This window comes from Myotis yumanensis, unplaced genomic scaffold (genome assembly GCF_028538775.1).
Source record: "Myotis yumanensis isolate MYYU_CA2020_CCGP unplaced genomic scaffold, mMyoYum1.0.hap1 SCAF_2, whole genome shotgun sequence".
Taxonomy (NCBI): Eukaryota; Metazoa; Chordata; class Mammalia; order Chiroptera; family Vespertilionidae; genus Myotis; species Myotis yumanensis.
The window spans coordinates 151,095,321-151,118,685 of record NW_027223753.1 but is presented as its reverse complement, the minus strand read 5'-3'; the positions used below and the strand labels follow the sequence as shown (position 1 = coordinate 151,118,685).

At 36.9% G+C, this 23,365-nt stretch overlaps 1 protein-coding gene across 2 annotated transcripts in view; it reads left to right on the top strand.

Annotated features, from left to right (window-relative positions):
• CD200R1 (CD200 receptor 1) overlaps positions 1 to 23,365 on the top strand; it is a 43,359-nt gene that overhangs the window by 3,679 nt on the left and 16,315 nt on the right. Inside the window, exons 2-3 of one of the 2 annotated variants that reach the window (XM_070403555.1) lie at positions 13,340 to 13,378; positions 22,158 to 22,199. In XM_070403555.1, the coding sequence (XP_070259656.1) occupies positions 13,340 to 13,378; positions 22,158 to 22,199 (81 nt within the window). The remainder of the gene's footprint in view (positions 1 to 13,339; positions 13,379 to 22,157; positions 22,200 to 23,365) is intronic. The other variant, XM_070403556.1, reaches the window with a different exon arrangement.

Here is a 23,365-nt window from a genome sequence, read left to right as displayed (position 1 = left end):
TTTGGGTCGATGTGGAAAGGTAGAGATAGAAATAAGGAGGAGCAGATGTGCAGTATGAATGAAAAAACAAGTTGTTTTGGGAAGAGAAAGAACTCTTGCTTGATAGAATGGAGATTGTGTGTGAAATGATCAGAGACAATAAGGCTGAATTTCAGGAGTCTTTGATAACTAAACAGAGGAACTTGGATACTGTGCAGTAAGCACTGAGGAGCCATCTCTTGTTTTGTGAACAGGAAAATAATATAATAAAGCGACATTTTTAGCGAATACTGTGGCAGCCGTGTCCCCTTCAGTGGGAGTGGCTTTTGGTAAAAGACTAGTTTTGCAGAAGGAGTCAGGAGCTCATACTCTTGGGTTTTTATTTTAGAAAGTCCTATGTTTCTGCTGTGAGACATTGGTGGCTGAGAAGAGAAGTTTCTTTGCAGAAGAAGATGTTAAATTCAATGCAGGGAGGGAGGAGAACTAGGAAGAAAATTCCTGTATGTACCTGGAAATATAACACAATCTAGGATTTGTGAATCATTCATGGAGTGTAGGATCTCACAAAGGGAGTCTTCACAGAGATAAAAATGGTAGAATAGGCACTACATATTTTTGTATTTGGGTCCTAGGAGCAATAATTATTTCTTTCCTCTCAATAACAGAGAGCAAGATCTGAGAAGAGAAGGCAAGGCAATTTTTAACCTTAAATAAGAAGAGGAAAACTTTTTAAAAAAAATCCTTACTTGAGAATATTTTTCCATTGATTTTTAGAGAGAGTGGAAGAGAGAGGGAAAGACAGAGAGAAATATGGATGTGAGAGAAATACATTGACTGGTTGCTTCCTGCATACGTCCTGACCAGGGCCTGGGCTGGAATAGAACCCGGGACTCTTCATTCTGCAGGCCAGCGCTCTATCCACTGAGCAAAACCAGCTAGGGCAGACAACTCTTTTGAAATTGAGGAGTTAGATGAAGAGTTAAATATAGAGATTCTAATAGTTGAGAATAGAAATAAGGAGATGAGACAGTTCCACAGTCTCACAGTAGATAAGTGCCTCCCAATAACTCATAACTATTTCAGTTAATGTTGCTAGTCAATAAAATAACTCGGTTGTCATTTGGTTTTATGTTTTATATAAAAAATCAGATTGCACAGTGACTAAAATTCAGTAATCATTGATACACTTTTCCTCCTTGTTTTCAGTGACACACATTTGGTAACTTCTGATTAGGATTAGGGAGATCTGTGGTTATGAAATAGCTTTGTATGTTCTAACAAAACTCACCTAAGGGTCACAATCAGTTAACTGTTTGCAGGAAGAAACAACATTGTTCATGCATGAACATTGAGCAAACAATTTAGAAGGTTTTTTTTTTAGCTAGAGTTTATATGCCTTGTCTGTTCAAAAAGCCTTGAAACAAGCTGAACAACACAATCCTATGTGTGTTCATGAAAAACAGTATAGAAAAGTACTAGAAACTAAGCTGAAAGGGTTTAGAAGCAAATCATTTTCTTTAAAAATAGCTGCTCCTTTGAGTTGTTGATGCTGTTGCAGGCTCTCTAGGAATCAAACTCTGAGATAGAGTTTTGAGTAGAGAATGTTTATCAGGGAGGACAGTTGGAAGAAACACCTGGAAGGGCAAGTCTGCAGAGGGAGAAGTCCATTTGCAATCTCAATCCTTGACGCCTCATCTGATCCCCACCCATGGGAAGCTGTTGAGTTAGAATGGTCTTAGAGAGGCCCTCCATTTTATCAATGTGGCTGGGCCTTTATACCTTCATTTCAACCAGTCATTAAATGTGGGATATCCTGAGAAGGGTCTGACTTTGGCAAAGTAATTGAGTTGATCTCTGAAGATGCTGATAACTGAGGGCTGTCTGCCGATAGTGCTACTAGCAGTAGCAGCAAAGAGTCATTCCTTCAAGGAGATTCTGAGTGCACACACTATGTCCCACCAGAGCTGCTATTTCCATGTTCTTCATTGCTTCCTGAATTTCTGAGTTTGTCTGGTATTATTTCCCTTCAGCTTAAGTAATTTCTTTTATCATTATTTGTAGTGTAGGCCTGCTGGTGAGGAATTCTTTTAGTTTCCTTTTGTCTAAATATGCCTCATTCTTGAAGCATATTTTTGCTGGATATAGAATTCTGGCTTGACTTTTATTTTTCAGCATCTTAAAGATGTTCTTTCACCATTTCTGATGAGGTCAGCAGACATTCAAATTACTGTTTCCCTGGTTATAATCTGTCATTTTTCTCTGGCTGCTTTCAAGATTTTCTCTTTCTTGTTATTTTTAGTACATGTTATATGTCTATGTATTGTTATTTTCATATTTAACTGTTTGAAGATTACTGAGATATTTGAATCTGTATATTTATGCTTTTCAGCAAATTTTGCAAAATTTTCAATTGCTATTGCTTCAAATAATTTTTCTGCCAACTTTGTCTCTCTTGTTCTTCTAGAACTCAAATTTAACATATGTTCAAAGAACTTTTGCTATTTCATCACTGGTCTCTGTGGCTACTATGTTTCTTAATCTCCTTTTTCTCTCTTTTATTTAGATTGGATAATTTTTATTGGATATATTTCAAGTTTGCCAACAATTTTCTGTCTCATCCCCATTCATCTGCTAGGCCCACTCAGGGAATATTTTATTTTAGATATTGTATTTTCAATTTTAGAATTTCCATTTATATTTTAGCTAGTTTATTTTTCTCTGTTGTGATTTTTCTGTATTTTCATTCATTGTGAGTATATTTTCCTTTACATCACTGAGCATAGTTTAATATCTGATTTAAGGTCCTTGTTTGATAATCCCAACATCTGGATCACCTTAAGTTTGGTTTCCCTTCAATGTTTTTTTTTTTTCTCCCAAGAAAGAATGAGCCACATTTCTCTAGTTCTCTGTATATTGAACAATTTTATTTGGATATTGAATATTGCATCTTAGAGACTCTGGATTTTGTCATATTGCTTTGTTGACCCCACCCCCTCCTCCAGAAAACATTTAACTTGGTTGGACTCAAATGGCTAAGTCTTCCTCTTGGACAGTGCTTTTACCTTTAGCTAGTTGGCTTCAGGTGTTTCCTGCCACGTGTGGCTTAGAGTCAGTGAGAGAGTTGGTAGAGTTTGGAACTTTTTCACACAGAATTTGGAACGCTTTCTTTCTCTCTCTGCCTCTCTCAATTTCCAGAGACCACGGTTGCCCCAAAATTTGTTCTCTTTTTCTTCAGAAAACTGTGGGTTTTCTAGTAGAGCTTTAAAAAGTTCAATGTGGTTCTAATTGCAGCCTTTCTTGAGACTAAAAGTGGTAAAAATGGGAAAAAAATGGGAACCCAAGCCCTCAACCCTGAACCACTTCTTTCTTCCAATAATTGACATTCTTCAAGAATCTTCTTGCTTTTTCCACTCTCCAGTGGCTTCAGATAGTTGTTTTTATATTTTTCCAGGACTAATAGATGTTTTTTGCGAGAGCTTATTTTGCTATAAAAGAAGTGGAACTTAATCATTGTGCTTTTAAAAAAAATATTTTTATTGATTTCAGAGAGAAAGGGAGAAGGAGAGAGATAGAAACATCAATGATGAGAGAGAATCATTGATCGGCTGCCTTCTGCACATCCCTAACTGGCTCACAATATAGGTATGTGCCCTTGACTTGGAATTGAACCTGGAACCCTTCAGTCTGCAGGCCGACACTCTATCCACTGAACCAAAGCAGCTAGGGCTAATATTGTGCTTTTATCAACTAATATTGATTTGGCTGGTTATAGTGTTTTTGGACATTGAGATCAAATGTGTTATATTATTAAATGCCTTTTTGCTTTTTAAATTTCATTCATGAATTGAATATCTTGGTATTTATTTATTTATTTAATTTATTATTATTATTTTCTATTGCTTTCAGAGAGGAAGAGAGAGATAGAAACATCAATGATGAGAGAGAATCATTGACTGGCTGCCTCCTGCACACCTCACACTGGGGATCAAGCCCATAACCCAGGCATGTGCCCTAGGCTGGAATCAAACCCAGGACCCTTTAATCCACAGGCCAATGCTCTATCCACTGAGCCAAACCAGCCAGGGCAATATCTTGGTATTTTTTACGTCCTCAACAAAATCTCACTCCTCTTTCCCCCAATTTCTAGATTCTTATATATGTTTTTGTTCGCTTTAAAAGTATGTCATGAGATATAATTGTGTCATCTTTAACAAATTGCTTACTCTCTTTAGGCAGTAATATCCTCATTTGTGTAGTGAAGGAAATGTGTGAAACTATGGAGAAGTATAGAGCTTTCACAAAAGAAGAAGTTTAGAAACCTTCAAATTAATCCTTTTATCTTACACATAGACAAATAAAGCCCGATAGTGTTCAAGGAATTATTAAGATGTTACCAAACTTTTAGTGGATGAGCTGAGCTTGAAACTCCATAGCACCAAAAAAATAGCAAGGAAAAGAGACGTGGCAAGTACATGTGGGAAAATCTGTGACTTTTAGATCTGATGCACCTAAAAAGGCGGAAGGCATTGGAATAGAAAGAAAGGACAGCTACAGAGTTGAGATTTCTGTTTAGGAAAAACAAGTCAAAGTTAAAATTTGGGTCAGTTGTTCTGTTAGTCAATAAGTAAGGGAGTGTCTGTCATGTGTCAGACACTGTGCTTCATGCTAGGATACTTGAACAAGACAGACACAGGACCTGCTCTCATGGAACGTAGAATCTTCTAGGAAAGATACATAATAAATCATTGAAAATAATTAAATTTTACATACTGTGCGAAGAGAAGTAGAGGGTGGCATAGAAATACATAATTGGTATATTTAATCTGCTCTGAGGGCTAAAGAAGACTTACCCATGGAAGTGCTGTTTAAGATGAAGATGAACAGAAACAGATAGCAAGAAGAGTTGGAAAGATGAACATTCCAGACAGGTTAAACAGCCTGTATGAAGGACAGAAAGAGTTAAATTGTGATTAAAGTGGTAAAACAAGGAGAAATCAACTGTGTAGAGGCCCAGGTGAAGTTCTGGTGGTGGGTAGAATAATGGAATACAGAATAATGAGAAAGAAGAGCAGGTGAGATTTTGGGGAAATACTGCACTGAGATGCCCGAGGAAACAGGCAGGCTTGCTGAGAAGGAGGCAAACAGGGAAAAGGATAGGGTAGTGGTGGTCATGAAGGAAGGGGTTTTAGAAGAGGAAAGTGGTTAATAGCATCTGAATGTGCCAAGGAATCTAGGAACACAAGCACTGAAGAAAGACAAAGTGTGACGCGATCCCTTCAAAGTTGTGGTTTGAATTGGAAGGGTGTGGGAGCCACAAGATTGCTGGTATCAAGGAGAGAGTGGGTGGGGAGGAAATCGAGGCTGTGGGCACAGACCACTCATTCCAGAAGTCTGGCAGCAAAGAATGGATTAAGGGTAGCTAGAAGGAGAAAGCAACATCTAATCCCCACCCTCCTCACCCTCAAATCAACATAGGAGAAACCTGAATGTGTTCAAAGAGTACCATTTGAAAACATTCAGCGATTCGGTAGAAGTGTTTTTCCAAACTGGGTGTGTACATATGTAGCTTTAAATTGCTTAGTGGTTTCTTTTTGTCCTTTCCATTTTGTTAATTTACCATGAAATACTATCTTTTCCCAAAGCTTTATCTACTACATAATATAAGAATATCTAAATATATGATGCATTTTGTAGTACTGACAAATATTTGAAAAAATATCCAAGTAGTACAACTTGGTAGATTCAAAATAATGAAATCTAGTTATTTTGATTCTCCAGAAAAATAATTCTATCTTATTCTTTATTAACTACCTCCCCAAAGGTTGTTTTAAACTAGTAATTTAAAGCAGGTTGACAGACAGAGTTGCCTGTAGAGCCTAAAATATACTGTGATGCCTGCTCAAGTCTATTTAATTGGTCTTTTCAGAGTATAGATTCTGGGCATCTTTGCAGATGATTCTAATGGAGCCAGGATTAAGAACACTGTCCTAGGTCTTTCTTTATCACCCAAACTGTCACTGTTGTTCCTTATACTCAGCACATGGCTGCTCACCTTCTGGTTTATCCATCATCCAGTGTAGGCATCTTTACCTCCCCCAGACAACAAGATTTCTTAGGGCAGAGATCTTGCCTGCCGTTCCCAAAGCTCTGCACAGCTACCTGATGCTGAGTAGGTATACTCAGAAAATGTTTGTCAAGCTAAACCTCTTCAAAATGTCTGTTGCGTCTCTAACCACTGTTTCCCTTCCTGCGCCTCTCTCAGAGACCGAGTATCAGTCTTTTCAAAAGCTAACATCCATTTTGCTCCCAGCACCTCTAGGATCCTGCTTTACCAATTAGCCTCCTTCATTTTTGTAATGCAGCGCACCCTCTTTCAATCTCCTGTGTTCTCTATTCTCAAATAACCCTCTCAGTCTTCATAGTTCCAGCTTTATCCCATCTCTTTCCAGTTTGACATGAAAGGAAAAAAAAAAACACACATCAAATCATTCTCCAATATTTTCTAGGTCAAACTTACTGGAAGAATAAGCCCACACTTGCTGACAATTGCTTCTGCTTGGGCCCTTGCAGTCTGGTTCTGCGCCTCTCTCTGTACTGACACCACTATTTCACGGCTCCGAAAGGTCTCTGACCACCTTCTTGTCAGCAGATCATAAAGCCTCCTAGTCCTTATTTTAAGACTTTTCTTACATAATAATTCCTGTTATGGAATTATTCCTAAAATTTCCTCTTTCCTGGTGTAAGGAACTGCATTTACTTTCTATGTTTTTCATCGTTTTGTTAACTTCATTTCCTCCAAAAGATTCCTAATTTTAAATGTTTTCAAGACTGGCTTTGTTTCCCCCGCTCTAATTTCCACATCAGAGAGTGCAATTTGGCAGCCCTGGGCTAGATCTGGCTTGCAGACACTTTTAGTTGGCTCATGTAATATTTTTAAAAATTTGAACTAGTTTCTAATTTTTTTTTAAATTGGGAGATTTTACCCCAAAGCCTTGATTTAGTGTGTAGGATTGCTGTGAGGGTTGGGTTAAATGATGTATATAAAACACTTAGCACTGTGTTTTAATTTTATAAACATTCAAAAAATGGTACCGTAATTATCATTTTGTGGTTTTCAAAGCACTTGCATAGATATTATTTCATAATATTTAATTAGCCCCTACAGATGGACTTTTTGGTTGTTTACATTTTTTTGGAATGAAAAACTATGCTGGAATTAATATCCTGTACATATATCTTTGCATATTTGATATGCATATATATTCACCATATATTCATTAAACACCTTGATCCTTGTTACCACTAATATATGTTTGTACACAAAAAAATCTGTCTCCAACAATTAGTTTTGGGCTATGTGATAGTAATTCCCCAAAGAAACCCTTCAAAAAACAACAAAAGAAAACCCCACCAGAAAACAAAAAAGCAAAAAATCTAGCTCAACAATATGGCTTTTATTAGCTCTGTGTCCTAACAAACTGATACAGACTTTGTGATTATCCTCAGGGAAAAAAAATTAGGCCCAGCAATATGGTTTTAATTAGCACCGTGTAATAACCAACTGATACAGACTCTGTGATTATATTGCTTTGGAAAAGATCAAATTTGTTACTTATCATAATTCTTTTTGATTTCAAAATTTTATCCATACATTGATCATTATTGAATGCTTGTGTTTTAGAACTTATTACTTTTCTTAAACATTTCTCCTTTTCATAAACTAGAGGGGTGTTTTATTTCTCTATGTTGTATCTGAAGAGTATAATTATAGATACTAGCTAAGTCAGACTTCAACATATATATAAAATATTTTGTCAGCCTTCCATATCTTTGGCCAATATTTTCAATTAGGTTGTACCTCTCTTTTTTTAAAAAAATGATTTATATGTTTTCTTTATATTTTTTGGAGTAAAGCAGCCTTTTGTTTATCATTACTGTTGTGAATATTCCACAAAATTTTGCTTGTCAACATTATTTTATGCATATTTTTGCCTACAAAAATTTGAAATTCTTTGTAGAGTTAAATTTCTCAATATTTTTCTTTATAATTTCTATGTTTTGTGCCAGGGTTGCAAAAGTTTATTCACTTAAGATGACAACTGTCCCAGTTTTCCTAGGGCTTTCCTGCTCCTATGTCTCAAGAAACCCCTCAGTCCCAGACAAACCAGAATTCTATTACCTTATCTAGTGTTTAACATAAAAAAATTACCTACATTTCTTCCAGTACTTGTTTACTTATTTACTTATATTGAAATCTTTGATTTATTTGTTATATTTTTATGTGAGAAATGAGACAGAAATTTGGTTTTATTTTATCTTATTTTTCTAAATGGTTAGCTAGTTCCCCCTAATATCTCCTATCAATGATATAATCATCCTTCCCCTTACAAACTTGAATGACCACTTTGATCAGATACTAAATTTCTACATGTGTAGATGAAGCAACTGAGGTTCAGAAAGTAATCTATGCAAGATTATAGAGGTAATAAATGGAAGAGCCAAAAGGTCAATTTTCTTACTCTAAAATTTTGGTGTTTTTTTTTCTATTTTTGTCTCTACTAAAACTGGGTTTCCAACCATTACTTTGTTTACTGAACACCTAACTAGGTGTTGTCTTCTACTAAATGAATGTCTTTCAAAATGTAAATCACTTTCATAAATTAAAGTGTTACAACATGAAATATATGTTGTGATACCAGGATCAATTGTTGACACTGTTTAAAAAATAGGTGTTAATTGTACTTTTTGTGTTTCTTGGTATTTATTATTTTAAGTTTTTTATATTAACATAAATAACATATTGCAGAGTGTATGATATTCATACATTTCAAAGAATGATTATATAGTGAATATCCATGTAAATTAAAAAATAAACTGACAGTTCTTCTCCAATTATACCCTCAACCTCTGGTCTAAAGGTAGCCATTATCTGATTAGACAACCATTTTCTTTGGGGGGTAATTAATTCCTGTTTTTCCTTACATTTTACCATGTATGTAATAATAATATTTGTTTTGACTTTTTTGTATTGTACAGAGATGAAATCATAATGTCTATATTACTTTATAACTGCTTTTATTTACTCCGTATTATGTTTGAGATTTGCCCATGTTTAAGTTTGTAGTTGTAGTTCATTAATATAAATAATTTTTATCCTAGAATTTCAGATGTTTGTAAAACAGTGTTTTTTCTCTGGGAAAATTCTGGCTCAGAAAGAACAAACATGATTTAAAATTCTCTAATATTTGTGATAGATCTTTTACTCAAGTGCCATATGAATGAAAAGCACTAGTTGGGAGACTGATCATCATCTAAGGCAGAAAACAAAACATTTCCTTTACTTCCAATATTTATCATTAAATTAATGCTAATCTTCAAGTAGCTTTTGTAGAGAAAAAAATCATGTGTCTCATTCCAATTGAAATTCCTATTTGCTATTTAGAAAATAACAGAATTTGAGAAAAATTGGTGATGCTTTCAGTTATTCATTCCTACAGGATACTGCTTTTTACTTATATAAGAGAAATAAAATGATAAATTAGGCCCACTTTCCCCAAAGTTACAAAGTTCGTGGATATTCTGGCTATCATAGATTTCTACTAATTCCCACATCACTATGTGAAAACCACTACATTAGAGGCAGAAATATAATTAGCTTGTCTAAATTACAATTCATCTTATTTTCAGGAACTCTGAAAAAAGTAGACAATTTATTTCCATAGCTTTAACTGGGAAATAATACTTTTATGTTACCCTACACCTACAATATGCTGTTTTAGAAAGTGTAGTACAAATATTCACTAATAAAATGCTAAGGCTGATATTTTTAGCTTTCTGGAGCCAGAAATTTAAAGTTCTTAGCACTGTATTGGTTTTTACCACACTGGTGACTAGAAAAAGTCATGTGCTCAGTGTAACCAAATAAAAGTTGTTTTGGCAATGTAGTTTGAATTTCTGGGTCTTTGTGTGATTAAGATCTCAGCCACAAAGCTCTATTCATTTTTAAGTAAAACCTTGAATCTTTAGGAGAGGTGTACTGCTTCATTTTTATGGGTTTAAAACCTCAGTTTGTAATGTTTTGAATACCTTTCACAAGTTATTCCTTAATTGTTAAGTGAGCATGATAGTCTGTGTTTTGTAAAGGGCAGAACTGGACTGTGTAAATTCGTTTGATTACCTAAAATGATTCCTTAAAGAAGAAGCAGAACAAGAAGTAAAACTCATATCCCTCATATTTTCCTGCTATTACTTAATCCATAATGGTCCAGATCTGTATTTTTTATTATAATTTATATAGTTTTGAAGTTTGAAAGCTTGTAACACCAAATGAAGAGTGAAATAATTCTATCATGTGGTTTTCCTTATGTAAAATATCAAGATATTTCCACAGATTTCAATGTGTTGAAATGTATTTTCATGTTGTCTGTGTTGTTTTTTAAAGTAATATGTTCATTAAAAATTAAATAACAATAAAGATGACAGATAAGGATGTGAAGACTGTAATAAGCAATACAGTAAGAATGACTTCAAATTATTTCAATACTAGCACAGAGGCCTCAAGTCCTGGAGAAAAACATATTAAAAAAAGTGTTCTACATTATTGTCTTTCACAGCTATATGGTCACTTTATTAGAGCATAATCAAATACTGTATGCTACAGTTTTGTTCTAATTTAATGGTTACTTTACCTTAGAATTCTAACTCTTGACTGCTTTATTTTCTCTCCCCCAAACATGAATGAAAGGGCAGACAACCTTTAATATTTTTCGTTCCCATTTCTATGCATTAGAAATAATAAATAAATCTAAGCAGGTATATTAACTTTTAAAGTATGGCATAATCTATGTTCTAGTTTGGTTAAACACAGTTACTGAATCAGGTGTTCTTGGGAATGGTGAAATAGCTGAAATGCCTATCTCTAACTATTTTAGTCAGTAAAGCACAGCAGAGCACAGGATTTACAACTGATAAAACTGTTTAACATCACAAGAAAAGCATGTGCTGTTTCTGAGAGCCTTTTCCCTTCTTAATGGAGGGAGCCTGGGGAGTATGGGTTTGCACAGTCATCCCAGACCATGTCTGTTGCGTGGGTGGCATATGCTTGCTCAGGCATATGACAGTGATGACTTGGGAAAGGAAACTTCTGGTGCTCGGAGTGAGTAAGAGGTTTCATTAGTGGTAAAATCACAAAACATCCTTACTTCTGATGATGATTTTGACTTGGCTGGGAAAGGGTTTTTTCCAGAGTTAAGTGTTCTTGGGTTTGTATTTTGTTTTGTTTTTTATCTGTGAATGCAGGTTCACCAGCTCTTTCTTTTTAAAAAAAAAACAACATATTTTATTGGTCTTTTACAGAGAGGAAGGGAGAGAGATAGAGAGTTAGAAACATCGATGAGAGAGAAACATCGATCAGCTGCCTCCTGCACACCCCCTACTGGGGATGTGCCCGCAACCCAGGTACATGCCCTTGACCGGAATTGAACCTGGGACTCTTCAGTCCGCAGGCCGACGCTCTATCCACTGAGCCAAACCAGCCAGGGCTTCACCAGCTCTTTCAATTTCTGTTAATTTGGATAGAGTGTTTATCCTGGTGTACTTCTTAGGATCCATACCTTGGTCTCTACTCACTGCAGTGAGACCTACTTGCGTAAGAATAATTGGGCAATTTGGCCTTGGCCAAATTGTTTCATCACTGAGTCTTCATTTCTTTATCTGTAAAATGAAGATAATAATACCTGTAGGATGAAGAGACTGAAATAAAAAAACATGAAATTACCAAAAATCTGTTCCTAGTGTAAGTGCTCAAAAATTATTATTTTAAAAGAACATTTTATTAAAGAAAATGGCAACCAGAGACCTGGAGAGTATTATGCTAAACAAAATAAACCAGTCAGAGAAGGACAAGTATCACATGATCTCACTCATATGGGGAAACTAATTAGCAAAATAAACTGATGAACGAAATAGATCCAGAGACATAGAAGCATAGAACAGACTGATAACTCTCAGAGGCGGGGGTGGGGGTGGTAGAGGGGTTCGGGGTGAGAAGAGATTAATAAAAGAATTTATATGCATCTATTCATACACCTAATGGGTGCAGACAATAGTGTGGTGAAGGCTTGTGGGGATGGTGCGGGGGGGGGGGGGGTTAGGGAGTGGAGGGGGGGATGGAGGAATTCAACGGGGGAATAAAAAGGGGACAGCTGTAATACTTTCAACAATAAAGATAAATTAGAAAATAAAATAAATCTATAAACAAAAAAGAAAATGGCAACCAAGAGGGCCACTGTATTCAAAATTTATCCATAAAAACATTGTGCATTAAAATTTACCCTAAAATGTTTCCCATTGCTGGTCAGAAATACTCACTGTAGATGCCCTAGAAGTATGTCGCTTCATTGTGAACATTTTCTAGGAGTTTTCACAGTTAAAGCCTGCCATATGCAGTCTGAACTCGAATCCCACACCCAAGTTTTCTCAATTTATGGCAATAATGAACTATCTGTAGTTCTTGTAAATCTCATGTAACTTTATGCTTTCTTGTAAATGCCATTCTTTCTGTGTGCAATTTTCTTTTTCCTTCTCTCTTCCTGGAAAACTACTCATTTAAGATCCAGCTTCAATATTATCTAGTATTGTAGGAGGTCTTACCTAATCTCTCACCCTTGCTCTCTTAGACGAAACCTCTCTTCTTTTTAACTTCTGAACATCATACATACTTCTATCATTACACTGAAAACTTTACATTATAATTTTTTATATGGCAGCTTCCTTGCTTGGACCTTAATTTCTTGGGAAGAAGAGGTGTTGTTTACTAGGGTGTTTTTATGTCTAGCAAGCACGTTGCCAGTAGTTGCTGCTCAAAATATGTTAATGGCAATTCCCACTTAGAGTTTGCCTTATAAAATTTGAAGTTGATAGATACTTGTTCACATAACGTAATTTCAATAATATTTAGGAAAATCATTTTTTGTTCCATACCAGCATATAATCAACTTCTAAACTTTTTTGTACTAGTCACTGGTTCTTAAAGAGTCTGTAATAGATAGTAAAACCCTTTCTTCCACAGAAATAGACTAAATGCATATAAGCCTGGGAGAAGAAATACTCTGATTTGGATATCAAGACAGGAAGTAGTGAGAAGCATTCTGGGCCTAAAGTAGGAGTATAACAAACAGGCAGGAAGATCTGGTCACAAGTTCATACTGGGGAACAGTTTTTGAGACTTTTGTTTGTCTTTCATAATTTGTGTTTTCATTGGCAACTGCAATCCAAAGATGCTGCAAGAATGTGAAAAAAATGTGGTTTTAATTAGGAGTTAAATGCTAATATATGTATTTCTCTCTTCACCCCATTTCAGAGTGCATAAGTGCATCAAGCAACTCAACACAGCAACTGGGTAAGAACAATTGCAGTTTGGGTAATGCTAGTTTTTAAATGATAATTCTAATAGAAGAGTACTTGATGCTTGTATAGATTTTACGTTTTAAAATTTTGAATTGTATATGCATTTATAGACTGCATTGTCTAAAATAATAGTGCTTTTTAAATTTTTTAAATTTTTTTATTGAATAAATTATAACATATATGTCCTTATCCCCACTGTACCCCCATCCCTCCCCTACTCATGCCCTCACCCCCCGGTTGTCTGTGTCCATTGGTTAGGCCTATATGCTTGCATATAAGTCCTTTGGTTGATAAAATAATAGTGCTTTTTTGCCCTGGCCGGGTGGTTCACTTGGTTGGAGCATCATCCTGTACACCAAAAGGTTGAGGGTTTAATTCCTGTCAGGTCACAGTCTAGGTTGCGGTTCGATCTCGTCAGGTGTGTACGGGAGGCAATCAATTGATGTGTCTCTCTCACATTGATGTTTCTCTTTTTTTCCCTTCCTTTCTCTCTAATAAAGTAAAAAAAAATACATATTCTCCAGTAAGGATTAAAAGAATACTGCTTATGTTTAAGATTGTTGGTCAATTTTTCATTCTGAAATTATTTCTGTGCTTATTTAGTACTAGTTCAAGAATGTGATCACTAAACAAAAACGATTTCCAAAGTATTTTTCATTCAAATTTTTTTTTTACTTTCATAAAGGTACTGTAAACTTTAATTTTTTTCTTTTTCTTTATTGTTGAAAGTATTACATAGGTCCTCCTTTTTCCCCTATTAACCTCTTCCAGCCTGCTCCCATTCTTCCTCCCTCCTCAACAACCCCCCCCCCCCAACAGACAGGCCCTCATGACCCCATTGTCTGTGTCCAAGGGTTATTCATATATGCATACAAGTTCATTGGTTGATCTCTTCCCATTCACCCTCCCCTGCCTTCCCTCTGAGGTTCAACAATCTGTTCATGCTTCTATGACTCTGGGACTATTTTTGATCATTAGTTTATTTGGTTCAGTAGATTCCACAAATGAATGAGATCATGTGATACTTACCTTTCTCTGACTACTTATTTTGCTTAGCACAATACTCTCCAGATTCATCCATGCTGTTGCAAATGGTAAGAGTTCTTTCTTTTTTACAGCAGTGTAGTATTCCATTGTGTAGATGTACCAGTTTTCTAATCCATTCATCTGCTGATGGGCTTTTAGGCTGTTTCCAAATCTTAGCTATTATAAATTGTGTTGCTATGAACAAAGGGGTGCATATATCCTTTCTGATTGGTGTTTCTGATTTCTTGGGATATATTCCTAGAAGTGGGATTACTGGGTCAAACGGGAGTTCCATTTTTAACTTTTTGAGGAAACTCCATACTGTCTTCCACAGTGGCTGCACCAGTCTGTATTCCCACCAGCAGTGTACCAGGATTCCCTTTTCTCCACAACCTTGCCAACATTTGTCAGTTGGTTGATTTGTTGATGATAGTCATTCTGACAGGTGTGAGATGGTACCTCATTGTCGTGTTGATTTGCATCTCTCAGATGATTATTGACTTTGAGCATGTTTTCATATGTTGCTTTGCCTTCTGTATGTCCACTTTGGTGAAGTATCTATTTAGGTCCTTTGCCCATTTTTTTGATTGGATTGTTTGTCTTCTTTTTGTTAAGTTGTATGAGTTCCCTATATATTTTGGAGATTAACCCTTATCAGGTCTATTGTTGGCAAATATGTTCTCCCACATAGTGGGGGGTCTCTTGTTATTTTGATGATGGTTCTTTTGCTGTGCAGAAGCTTTTTATTTTCATGTAGTCCCATTTGTTTATTTTCTCCTTACTTTCCATTGTCCTAGGAGATGTATCAATAAATATATTGCTATGAAAGATGTCTGAGATTTTGGTGCATATGGTTTCTTCCAGGACTTTTATGGTTTCACATCTTACATTTATGTCTTTTTATCCATTTTTGAGTTTATTCCTATGTATGGTGTAAGTTGGTAGTCTAGTTTCATTTTTTGCACATACCTGTCCAATTTTCCCAACACCATTTAAGACTCCATAAAAAACTATACATTTAATAAATGAATTCAGAAATGTAGCAGGATACAAAATTAACACCCCCAAATCCATAGCATTATTATATACCAATAGTGAACTCTCAGAAAGAGAAACTAAAAAAAATACCATTCACCATTGCAACAAAAATTTAAGATACTTAAGAATAAACTTAACCAAAGAGGTAAAATACCTGTACTGTGAAAACTACAGCACATTGAAAAAAGAGATAGAGGAAAACATAAACAAATGGAAGAATATACCATGTTCATGGATTGGTAGAATCAACATCATTGAAATATTCATACTACCCAAAGCAATCTGTAGATTCAATGCAATCCCTATTAAAATACCAATGGCATATTTCATAGACCTAGAACAAACACTCCAAAAATTTATATGGAACCAAAAAATACCCTACATAGCTGCAGTAATCTTGAGAAAGAATGAAGTTGTAGGAATCACAATATCAGATATCAAGTCATACTACAAAACCACTGTACTCAAAACAGCCTGCTACTGGCACAAGAACAGACATATAGATCAATGGAATAGATCAGAGAACCCAGAAATCGACCCAAGCCACTATGCTCAATTAATATTTGACAAAGGAGGCAAGATCATTCAGTTTTTAACACATAAGTTATTACTATAAAAAACTTAAAAAATAGGTCTTAGTAGATGTTAGTAATTCATTTTTTGTACCCCCTATCCAGCCCTAAGATCTCCCAATCTTTTATTTGCCATTATAGTTAACTTTTTTCTTGTATTTTGAAATGTTACTTTTGCGATATGTTATATTAAGCATTTCATGGCAAAATGATTCCAATGATTTCAAAATATATTCTTGGATTTAAATATCCTTTTAAATTATACTCAATTTTTCACTATCCAGAAAAATTACAGAATAAACTATATTTACAGTCAACTACAGAATAAAATAAATAAAATAACTATATAACCTATAAATCTTGGGGGTGGGGATAATGCATGAGTGTAGTGGGTTGAATGGTGGCCCCCAAAAGATATGTCCATCCGAAACTTGTGAATGTCATTATATTTGTTAAAAGAATCTTTTGAAGAAGTAATTAGGTTAAGGCTCTTGAGATGTGATCATCCTGAATTAGAGTGGGCCCTAAATTTAATAGCCAGTGTCCTTAGAAGAGAAGACATAGGTAAGAAGGTCATGTGAAGTGGAGGTAGAAACTGAAATAATATGTCTACAAGCTGAGGAGCATGAAAGATTTTTTTCAGTGACCAAAACCTGAAAGAAGCAAGGAAGGATTCCTTGATGTCAGACTTCTGGCTTCCACAAATATGAGAGAATACATTTCTATTGTTTTAAGTGATCAAATTTGCAGTTATATAAAAATTAAGGCAGTCAAAGAAATGAATATTATGAGTAATTAAGTTACTTTTCTACTATAAGTATGTTTTATTATTATTATTTTTAAAAATTTACCTTTATTATTGAAGGTATTACAGATGTCCCCTTTACTTTTTTTTCCCCATCGACCCTTTTTATCCTGTACTCGCCCCTCCCAGGCCTCAACCACACTATTGTCTGTGACCATGGGCTATGCATAACCTATATAATAAAGAGGTAATATGCAAATTAACCCTCATGCCCTCACAAGATGGCTGCCTATGACCAGGCCAGCAGGGGGGTTAGTGAGGGACGACCAAAGGACTGAGCAGAAGACTGCGTGGAGTGACCAGGCCAGGTGAGGGGGGCAGTTAGGGGCAACCAGGCCAGCAGGGAGGCAGTTCTGGGCAACCAGGCTAGCAGGGGGGGCAAGTGAGGGGTGACTAGGCCGGCAGGGGGGCAGTTGGGGGTGACTAGGCCAGCAGGGGAGGCAGCTAGGGGTGACCAGACCGACACCCAGAGGGAGTTAGGGGCATCCAGGTTGGTAGGGTGGGCAGTTAGGGGCAATCAGGTCTGTACACAGAGGCAGTGAGGGGCGATCAGGCTAGCGGGGGTGGGGGAGGTCAGTTAAGGGTGACCAGGCAGACAGGCAGGTGAGTGATTAGGAGCCAGGGGTCCAGGATTGTGAGAGGGATGTCTGACTGCTGGTTTAGGCCCTATCCTGAGGATGCACGAGTTTTGTGCAACGGGCCGCTAGTATGCATATAAGTTCCCTGGTTAATCTTCCCGCCACAACCCTCTATAAATATGTTTTAAAAAATAAAATTCACATTTTTTTCAGTCTATATATAGGTACATGGTGAAAGAGTTCATTAGACTTCTGATATTAATAATATAAAATTATAATATTTCTAAATTTAAAAGAAAATTTAGTTTCATATAAAGAATTAAAGAAACAATACAGGAGCACTGATCAGAAACTTTGAATGTTTGTTGTACTCTTTGGTACTGTATTCAAAGCTTCAAACAAGACTGAACAAGAAGGACACTTTCTATTTTCAATGAAATCATGATACTTGATATGAAATTGGTATCTATAGCCACTAGATGCCAACTGAGACAAAAAAAACTAAAGGACTCATATATTAACAACTAATTAAGTTTAAAAAGCATATCCACTATTATAAAAATAATCAGAGGGATATTTGTGAAAATAAGCATGAATTTTTTTTCTCTTCTAAAAACTATCATCTTTGAACACTTAAGAGAACATTTTAACTTGTGAATTTTATCTCTGGTATGAGAAGTTGCAAGGATAATTTATTGATTTTTCCTTCTCAGAGTATTCTTTGGAAGATGGTGGATTTTGCTTGATTGTTGGAGGATTTGGTATCTGGGTTGAGAGGCAGATTTCTCCATGGGTCTCCATTCACTGGAAAACCTTTATTAAGCAGAAGGTTTTGCCCACATTCCAGCCCCCTGGGAGATCACTGAAACTCAAAATGTTTGAAGACTTCATTCAAGTCAATCATGAACACACCACTTAATGCAAAACCAGGCTCTCGTAACAGACTCCTATTAGTTTTCGGACACATATTAGGCACATCTGCTAAGAACTAATGTGCCCAAATTGCCAACATTCCAAGACAAGTTTGCTAAAATGAGAATCCACTGAAGTGCCAACAACCTAACAGTTTAGATCAGCGGTTCTCAACCTGTCAAGGGTCGAACGAACCTTTCACAGGGGTCGCCTAAGACAACGGAAAACACATATATAATTACATATTGTTTTGTGATTAATCACTATGCTTTAATTATGTTCAATTTGTAACAATGAAAATACATCCTGCATATCAGATATTTACATTACGATTCATAACAGTAGCAAAATTACAGTTATGAAGTAGCAACGAAAATAATTTTGTGGTTGGGAGTCACCACAACATGAGGTACTGTATTAAAGGGTCACAGCATTAGGAAGGTTGAGAACCACTGGTTTAGAGCATGAAGGATATTTGCTTTGTCACTAAAATAACAATTTCTATGGTGCATATGAAGTAAAATCCAAAGGATAGAAGAAAAACATTTAAATATCCCTTTAAAGACATCAATTAAGGCAGAGTTTTTGAACTTTCTATTGACAAGAGCCTATGCCTTTAAAATAGACAGAAGTTCTCAAAGCTGTAGAGTCCAAATGCCACAAGAGGAAACCCTCATCTACACAGTAACCTTTGTCTATCAGGGCTGCCATCCCTTCCTCACCAGACAGCTACCTTAGCTGGGAATGGAGCAGGGCACATTGTAGTTTTCTCTTCATGGGAATCCTACTTGGTGCTCTCCATCCTTGGCACACTTCACATAGAGTACGGGAAGGACGGCAGGAAGGGAGGGCAAAAGTTGCTAGTTTTGGCAAAAACAGAATAGGAAATTTATTTAATTTGAGGAAGAATTTGTTAGTAGAGATTTAGTTTATTTTTAAAAGGCAAAGTAAGCAGAAGAAAATAGAATGTTTAATAGGTGTTTATTGTTTTAAATTGTGGTAAATGCAAGAAGTCAGAACAAACAAAACACTGTACTTTAAATCAAGAGTCAGCAAACTATGGCCCATAGGCAAAATCCAGCCAGCCACAAAGTGTGGCAAAAAGGGGGACACTTGCAATTATGTGAACATTAAAGTTTTTTAATTAAAAAAATAAGAATTTAGCTCATCTGGTAGGGTTCAGTGGTTGAGTATTGACACATGAACCAGGAAGTCACTGGTTCAATTCCTGGTCAGGGCACATGCCTGGGTTGCAGGCTGGATGCCCAGTAAGGGGCATGCAGGAGGCAGCTGATCAATGTTTCTCTCTCATTGATGTTTCTATCTCTCTATCCCTCTGTTTTCATCTCTCTCTCTCTCTCTAAAAAAATATCAATAAAAACATATATAAAAAAGAAATTCATTATCAACAAAACAATGTAAATAAAACGTTATTGGAACAAGGCCACACCTATTTGCTTAAGTATTATATGTGGCTGCTTTTTTGAGGCAACAGCAGAGATGAATACTTACAACAGAGACCATAAGGACGGCAAAGCCTCAGATGCTTATGTTATGGCCCTCTATGGAAATGTTGCAGATCCTGATTTTTCTCTTCCAGGACTCTTACCCCACCTTACTTATACCTCTTATTCCTAATAAAACTTTAAATTTTCCTCTTGATGCTTCCAAATGGCAACTCCAACTACACCATAATCAAAAGTACTCACATCCTAATTTTCTTCCATTACAAACACAGTCTTGGTTGGTGGTGAATTTGAAAATGGAAGGAACTGACAGACCCTAGAACCCTTGGAAGCTGGGTGTGGTGGGATGGGAGAGGTCTGGAAGGCTAAGCTATATTTCGTGCTATGGATATTAGAGCTTTAGCATCTAGACCAGGGGTCCTCAAACTATGGCCCACGGGCCACATGTGGCCTGCCTGAAAAAATTTATCTGGCCCACCGGTTGTTTTTGCCGCCACTGCCTGTTGCTTAGCAGCCGACTAGTTTTTTTTAAAACTATAGTCCGGCCATCCAACTGTCTGAGGGGCAGTGAGCTGGTCCCCTGTTTAAAAAGTTTGAGGACCCCTGATCTAGACTATCTAAGTCATAGCTTGATCTGGGTAAGCCCTCTGTGGTCAGCTCTGACCTCTTATCTGTTTCTGGAACAGATTCTTGAGCCTAATATAAACTAAATATAATAGAATCTCAATAACAGCCTGCCTTCATCCCAAGCCCATTACAGCTGCCTAGAAAAAGGCAAATTATTTCAGAGGCCTGTTGCGGCTCATTTCTAAGCTCTTTACCGAATTTCTTTGTTTATTTTAAAATGTGGTAGAACTGGGTACAAAATTAGAATGGGGAGCAAGAGTATATTTTTATAAGCAAAGGACATGTAAATGCTTATTGAGTGGTTAAACACAGGAAGAACTTTTTTTTAGGACCTTAAATAATAAGAAATACTTAAAAAAAATTTGCTACAAAACACAAGTTTTTCAGAATCAAAGTTGAACTAGATTAGGACTACTTTGATTGTCTGAAACTGTAAAACCCAAAGGAAAATATGCATAGAGGTCTTGGAATTATGGAATTAGACATTTTATCTAGGTAAAGACTGTCACCTCTCTCTCTCTCCCTCTCTCTCTCTCTCTCTCTCTCTCTCTCTCTCTCTCTCTCCTGCTTGCCCCTCTTCTGCTTTTATTTTCCTCTTCCCAAAGTAGACATAACAGGATTGTATGTGTGTGTTATGTGTGTGTGCATGTGGAGGGAGAGAGGAAGAAAGATTTATTTTAAGGAATTGACTCATTTGATGATAGAAGCTTGGCAAGTCCAAAATCTGCAGGGTGGGCCAGCAGCCTAGAGGCCCAGGAAAGAGTTTCAGTTCAAGTCTGAAGGCAGTTTGATGACCAAACTCTCTTTCCTAGGTCAGTCGTTTTTTTAAGTCCTTCAACTGGTTGGATGAGACCTACCCACATTATGGAGACTCATTTGCTTTACTTAATGTTTACTGACTTAAATGTTCATCTCATCTAAAAGTGTCTTCACAGAAACATCTAGAATAATGTTTGATTCAATATCTGTGAACCATGGCCTAGTCATATTGACATAAAATTAACCATCAGAGTAGAAAAAATGGGGAAGGAAGAAGAATGAACTATTCTTCTTAGTTCTGGTCCAAAATTCTTGAGGAAGTACTCTAATTTGTTCAGGCAGGTGATGTGCTCATCATTGGGCCGAACAATTTTAATCAGGAGTGGTGTCTGGAGAAAGGATTGCTCATTTGAGGTGCCCCTGATTGGCAAATCTATTGTGCTAGGGGAGGGGTGGAGGCAGGTTTACCTTTTACAAAATAGTAGTGAAGTACAAAAGAAGGTGTTTCATAAGTGAGAAATCATTGATCAATAGCTTATGAATGTAACTTTAAGATATTAACATATTTTTTATTTAATGATGGAATAACTCATTTGTTTTGCAATGCTTTTTAAAAAAGATTATGTATCTATTTTTAAAATCCCCACCTGAGGATATGTTCCCATTGATTTTAGAGAGAGAAGAGGAAGAGGGAGAGAGAAATATCAATCAGTTGCTTCCTGTATGTGCCTGGATGGAGAAACTAACCCAAAATCTAGGTATGTGTCCTGAACAGGAATCAAACCCACAACCTTTTGGTGTATGGGATGACACTCCAACCAACTGAGCCACCCAGCCAAGGCTGTTTTACAAGGCTTTTAATATAAGTTAGTTATGGTTTACTTATATTCTATCATGTTGCACATAAATTTTAGTGGAGAAGCAATGGCTTCTTTCATTTAAGTACCTAAAATTGATTTCATTTACCTTTCTCTGAATATTTTTCTAGTTTCATCTAGAAACCGGAACTCTTCACAACCTCCTGTAGAAGGTAATATATGTTTTGTTTTTTTTTTTTTGTGTGTGTGTGTGTGTGTGTGTGTGTTTGTATTTTTTCCCCTAGAGACCTGTTCTGAAGGGATTGAGTATTGAACTTTCTTATAAACATAGTTGATGGTCTGGTCTGAGGGCCAGCCTTGTGCCTAGCTGAAGAATATGCTAATCTGAATGCTGTGGGGTGAGGGATCCTGAATGAATCTGCCCCTTCATCCCCAAGGCAGTTAAATTCCATTTGAAAATTATGGAGCTTGCTCTATCAGGCACTGTTCTAGGCTCTTCAGGGAACACAAAGATGGGCAAGATGAGTAAGACTATGAGAGAGCCCCCAGGGAGCTCAGTTTTATGGGGGCTCACAAACATGGGCACAGCTGTCATATCAAGTGTGCCAGGAGTCTACAGGAGGGAGCTGTTAGCACCAAGGCTCAGAGAAGACTTCACAGGGGATGTATCATGGGAACTGGGTCTTAAAGGAAGAGGATTATTATAATAAAAATTAAAAATATTTATACATTCTGAAGAGAAACACTAGAGTAAGGAGTATTATAACAGACAAAGAAGGTTGTGTTGGTCATGCCAGACCACAGGAACATGTGAGAAAAGACACAGAAATGCAATTGTGCTTGGTGTTTTCTTTCTGAAGTGGGGGAGCACTGTAGCGAGTGATTGATTGGAAGATGATTCATTTTGTAAAAGAGGGATTTCAAAGCCACACAAAGGCACTTAAATGTTTTCTTCAGGCAGTGAGAGATCTCTGAAGGGTCTCAGAATTGACTGAATCACATTTGTGTTATAGAATGACTAGAGGCCCGGTGCACAAAAATTTGTGCACTCGGGGGGGAAGGGGGGTCCCTCAGCCCGGCCTGTGCCCTCTCGCAGTCTGGGACCCCTCAAGAGATAACGACCTGCTGGCTTAGGCCTGCTCCTGGGTGGCAGAGGGCAGGCCCAATCCCTAGGTGCAGCCCCTGGTCGGGCTCAGAGCAGGGCTGATTGGGGAGTTGGGGCGCCGCCCCCTGTCATGCACAGAGCAGGGTGGATTGGGAGGTTGCGATGCCACCCTCAGTCACACTCAGGGTAGGGCTGATTGGGGGGTTGGGGCACCACCCCCTATTACACTCAAGGCAGGGTCGATGGGGAGGTTGCGGCGCCACCCCCTGTGAT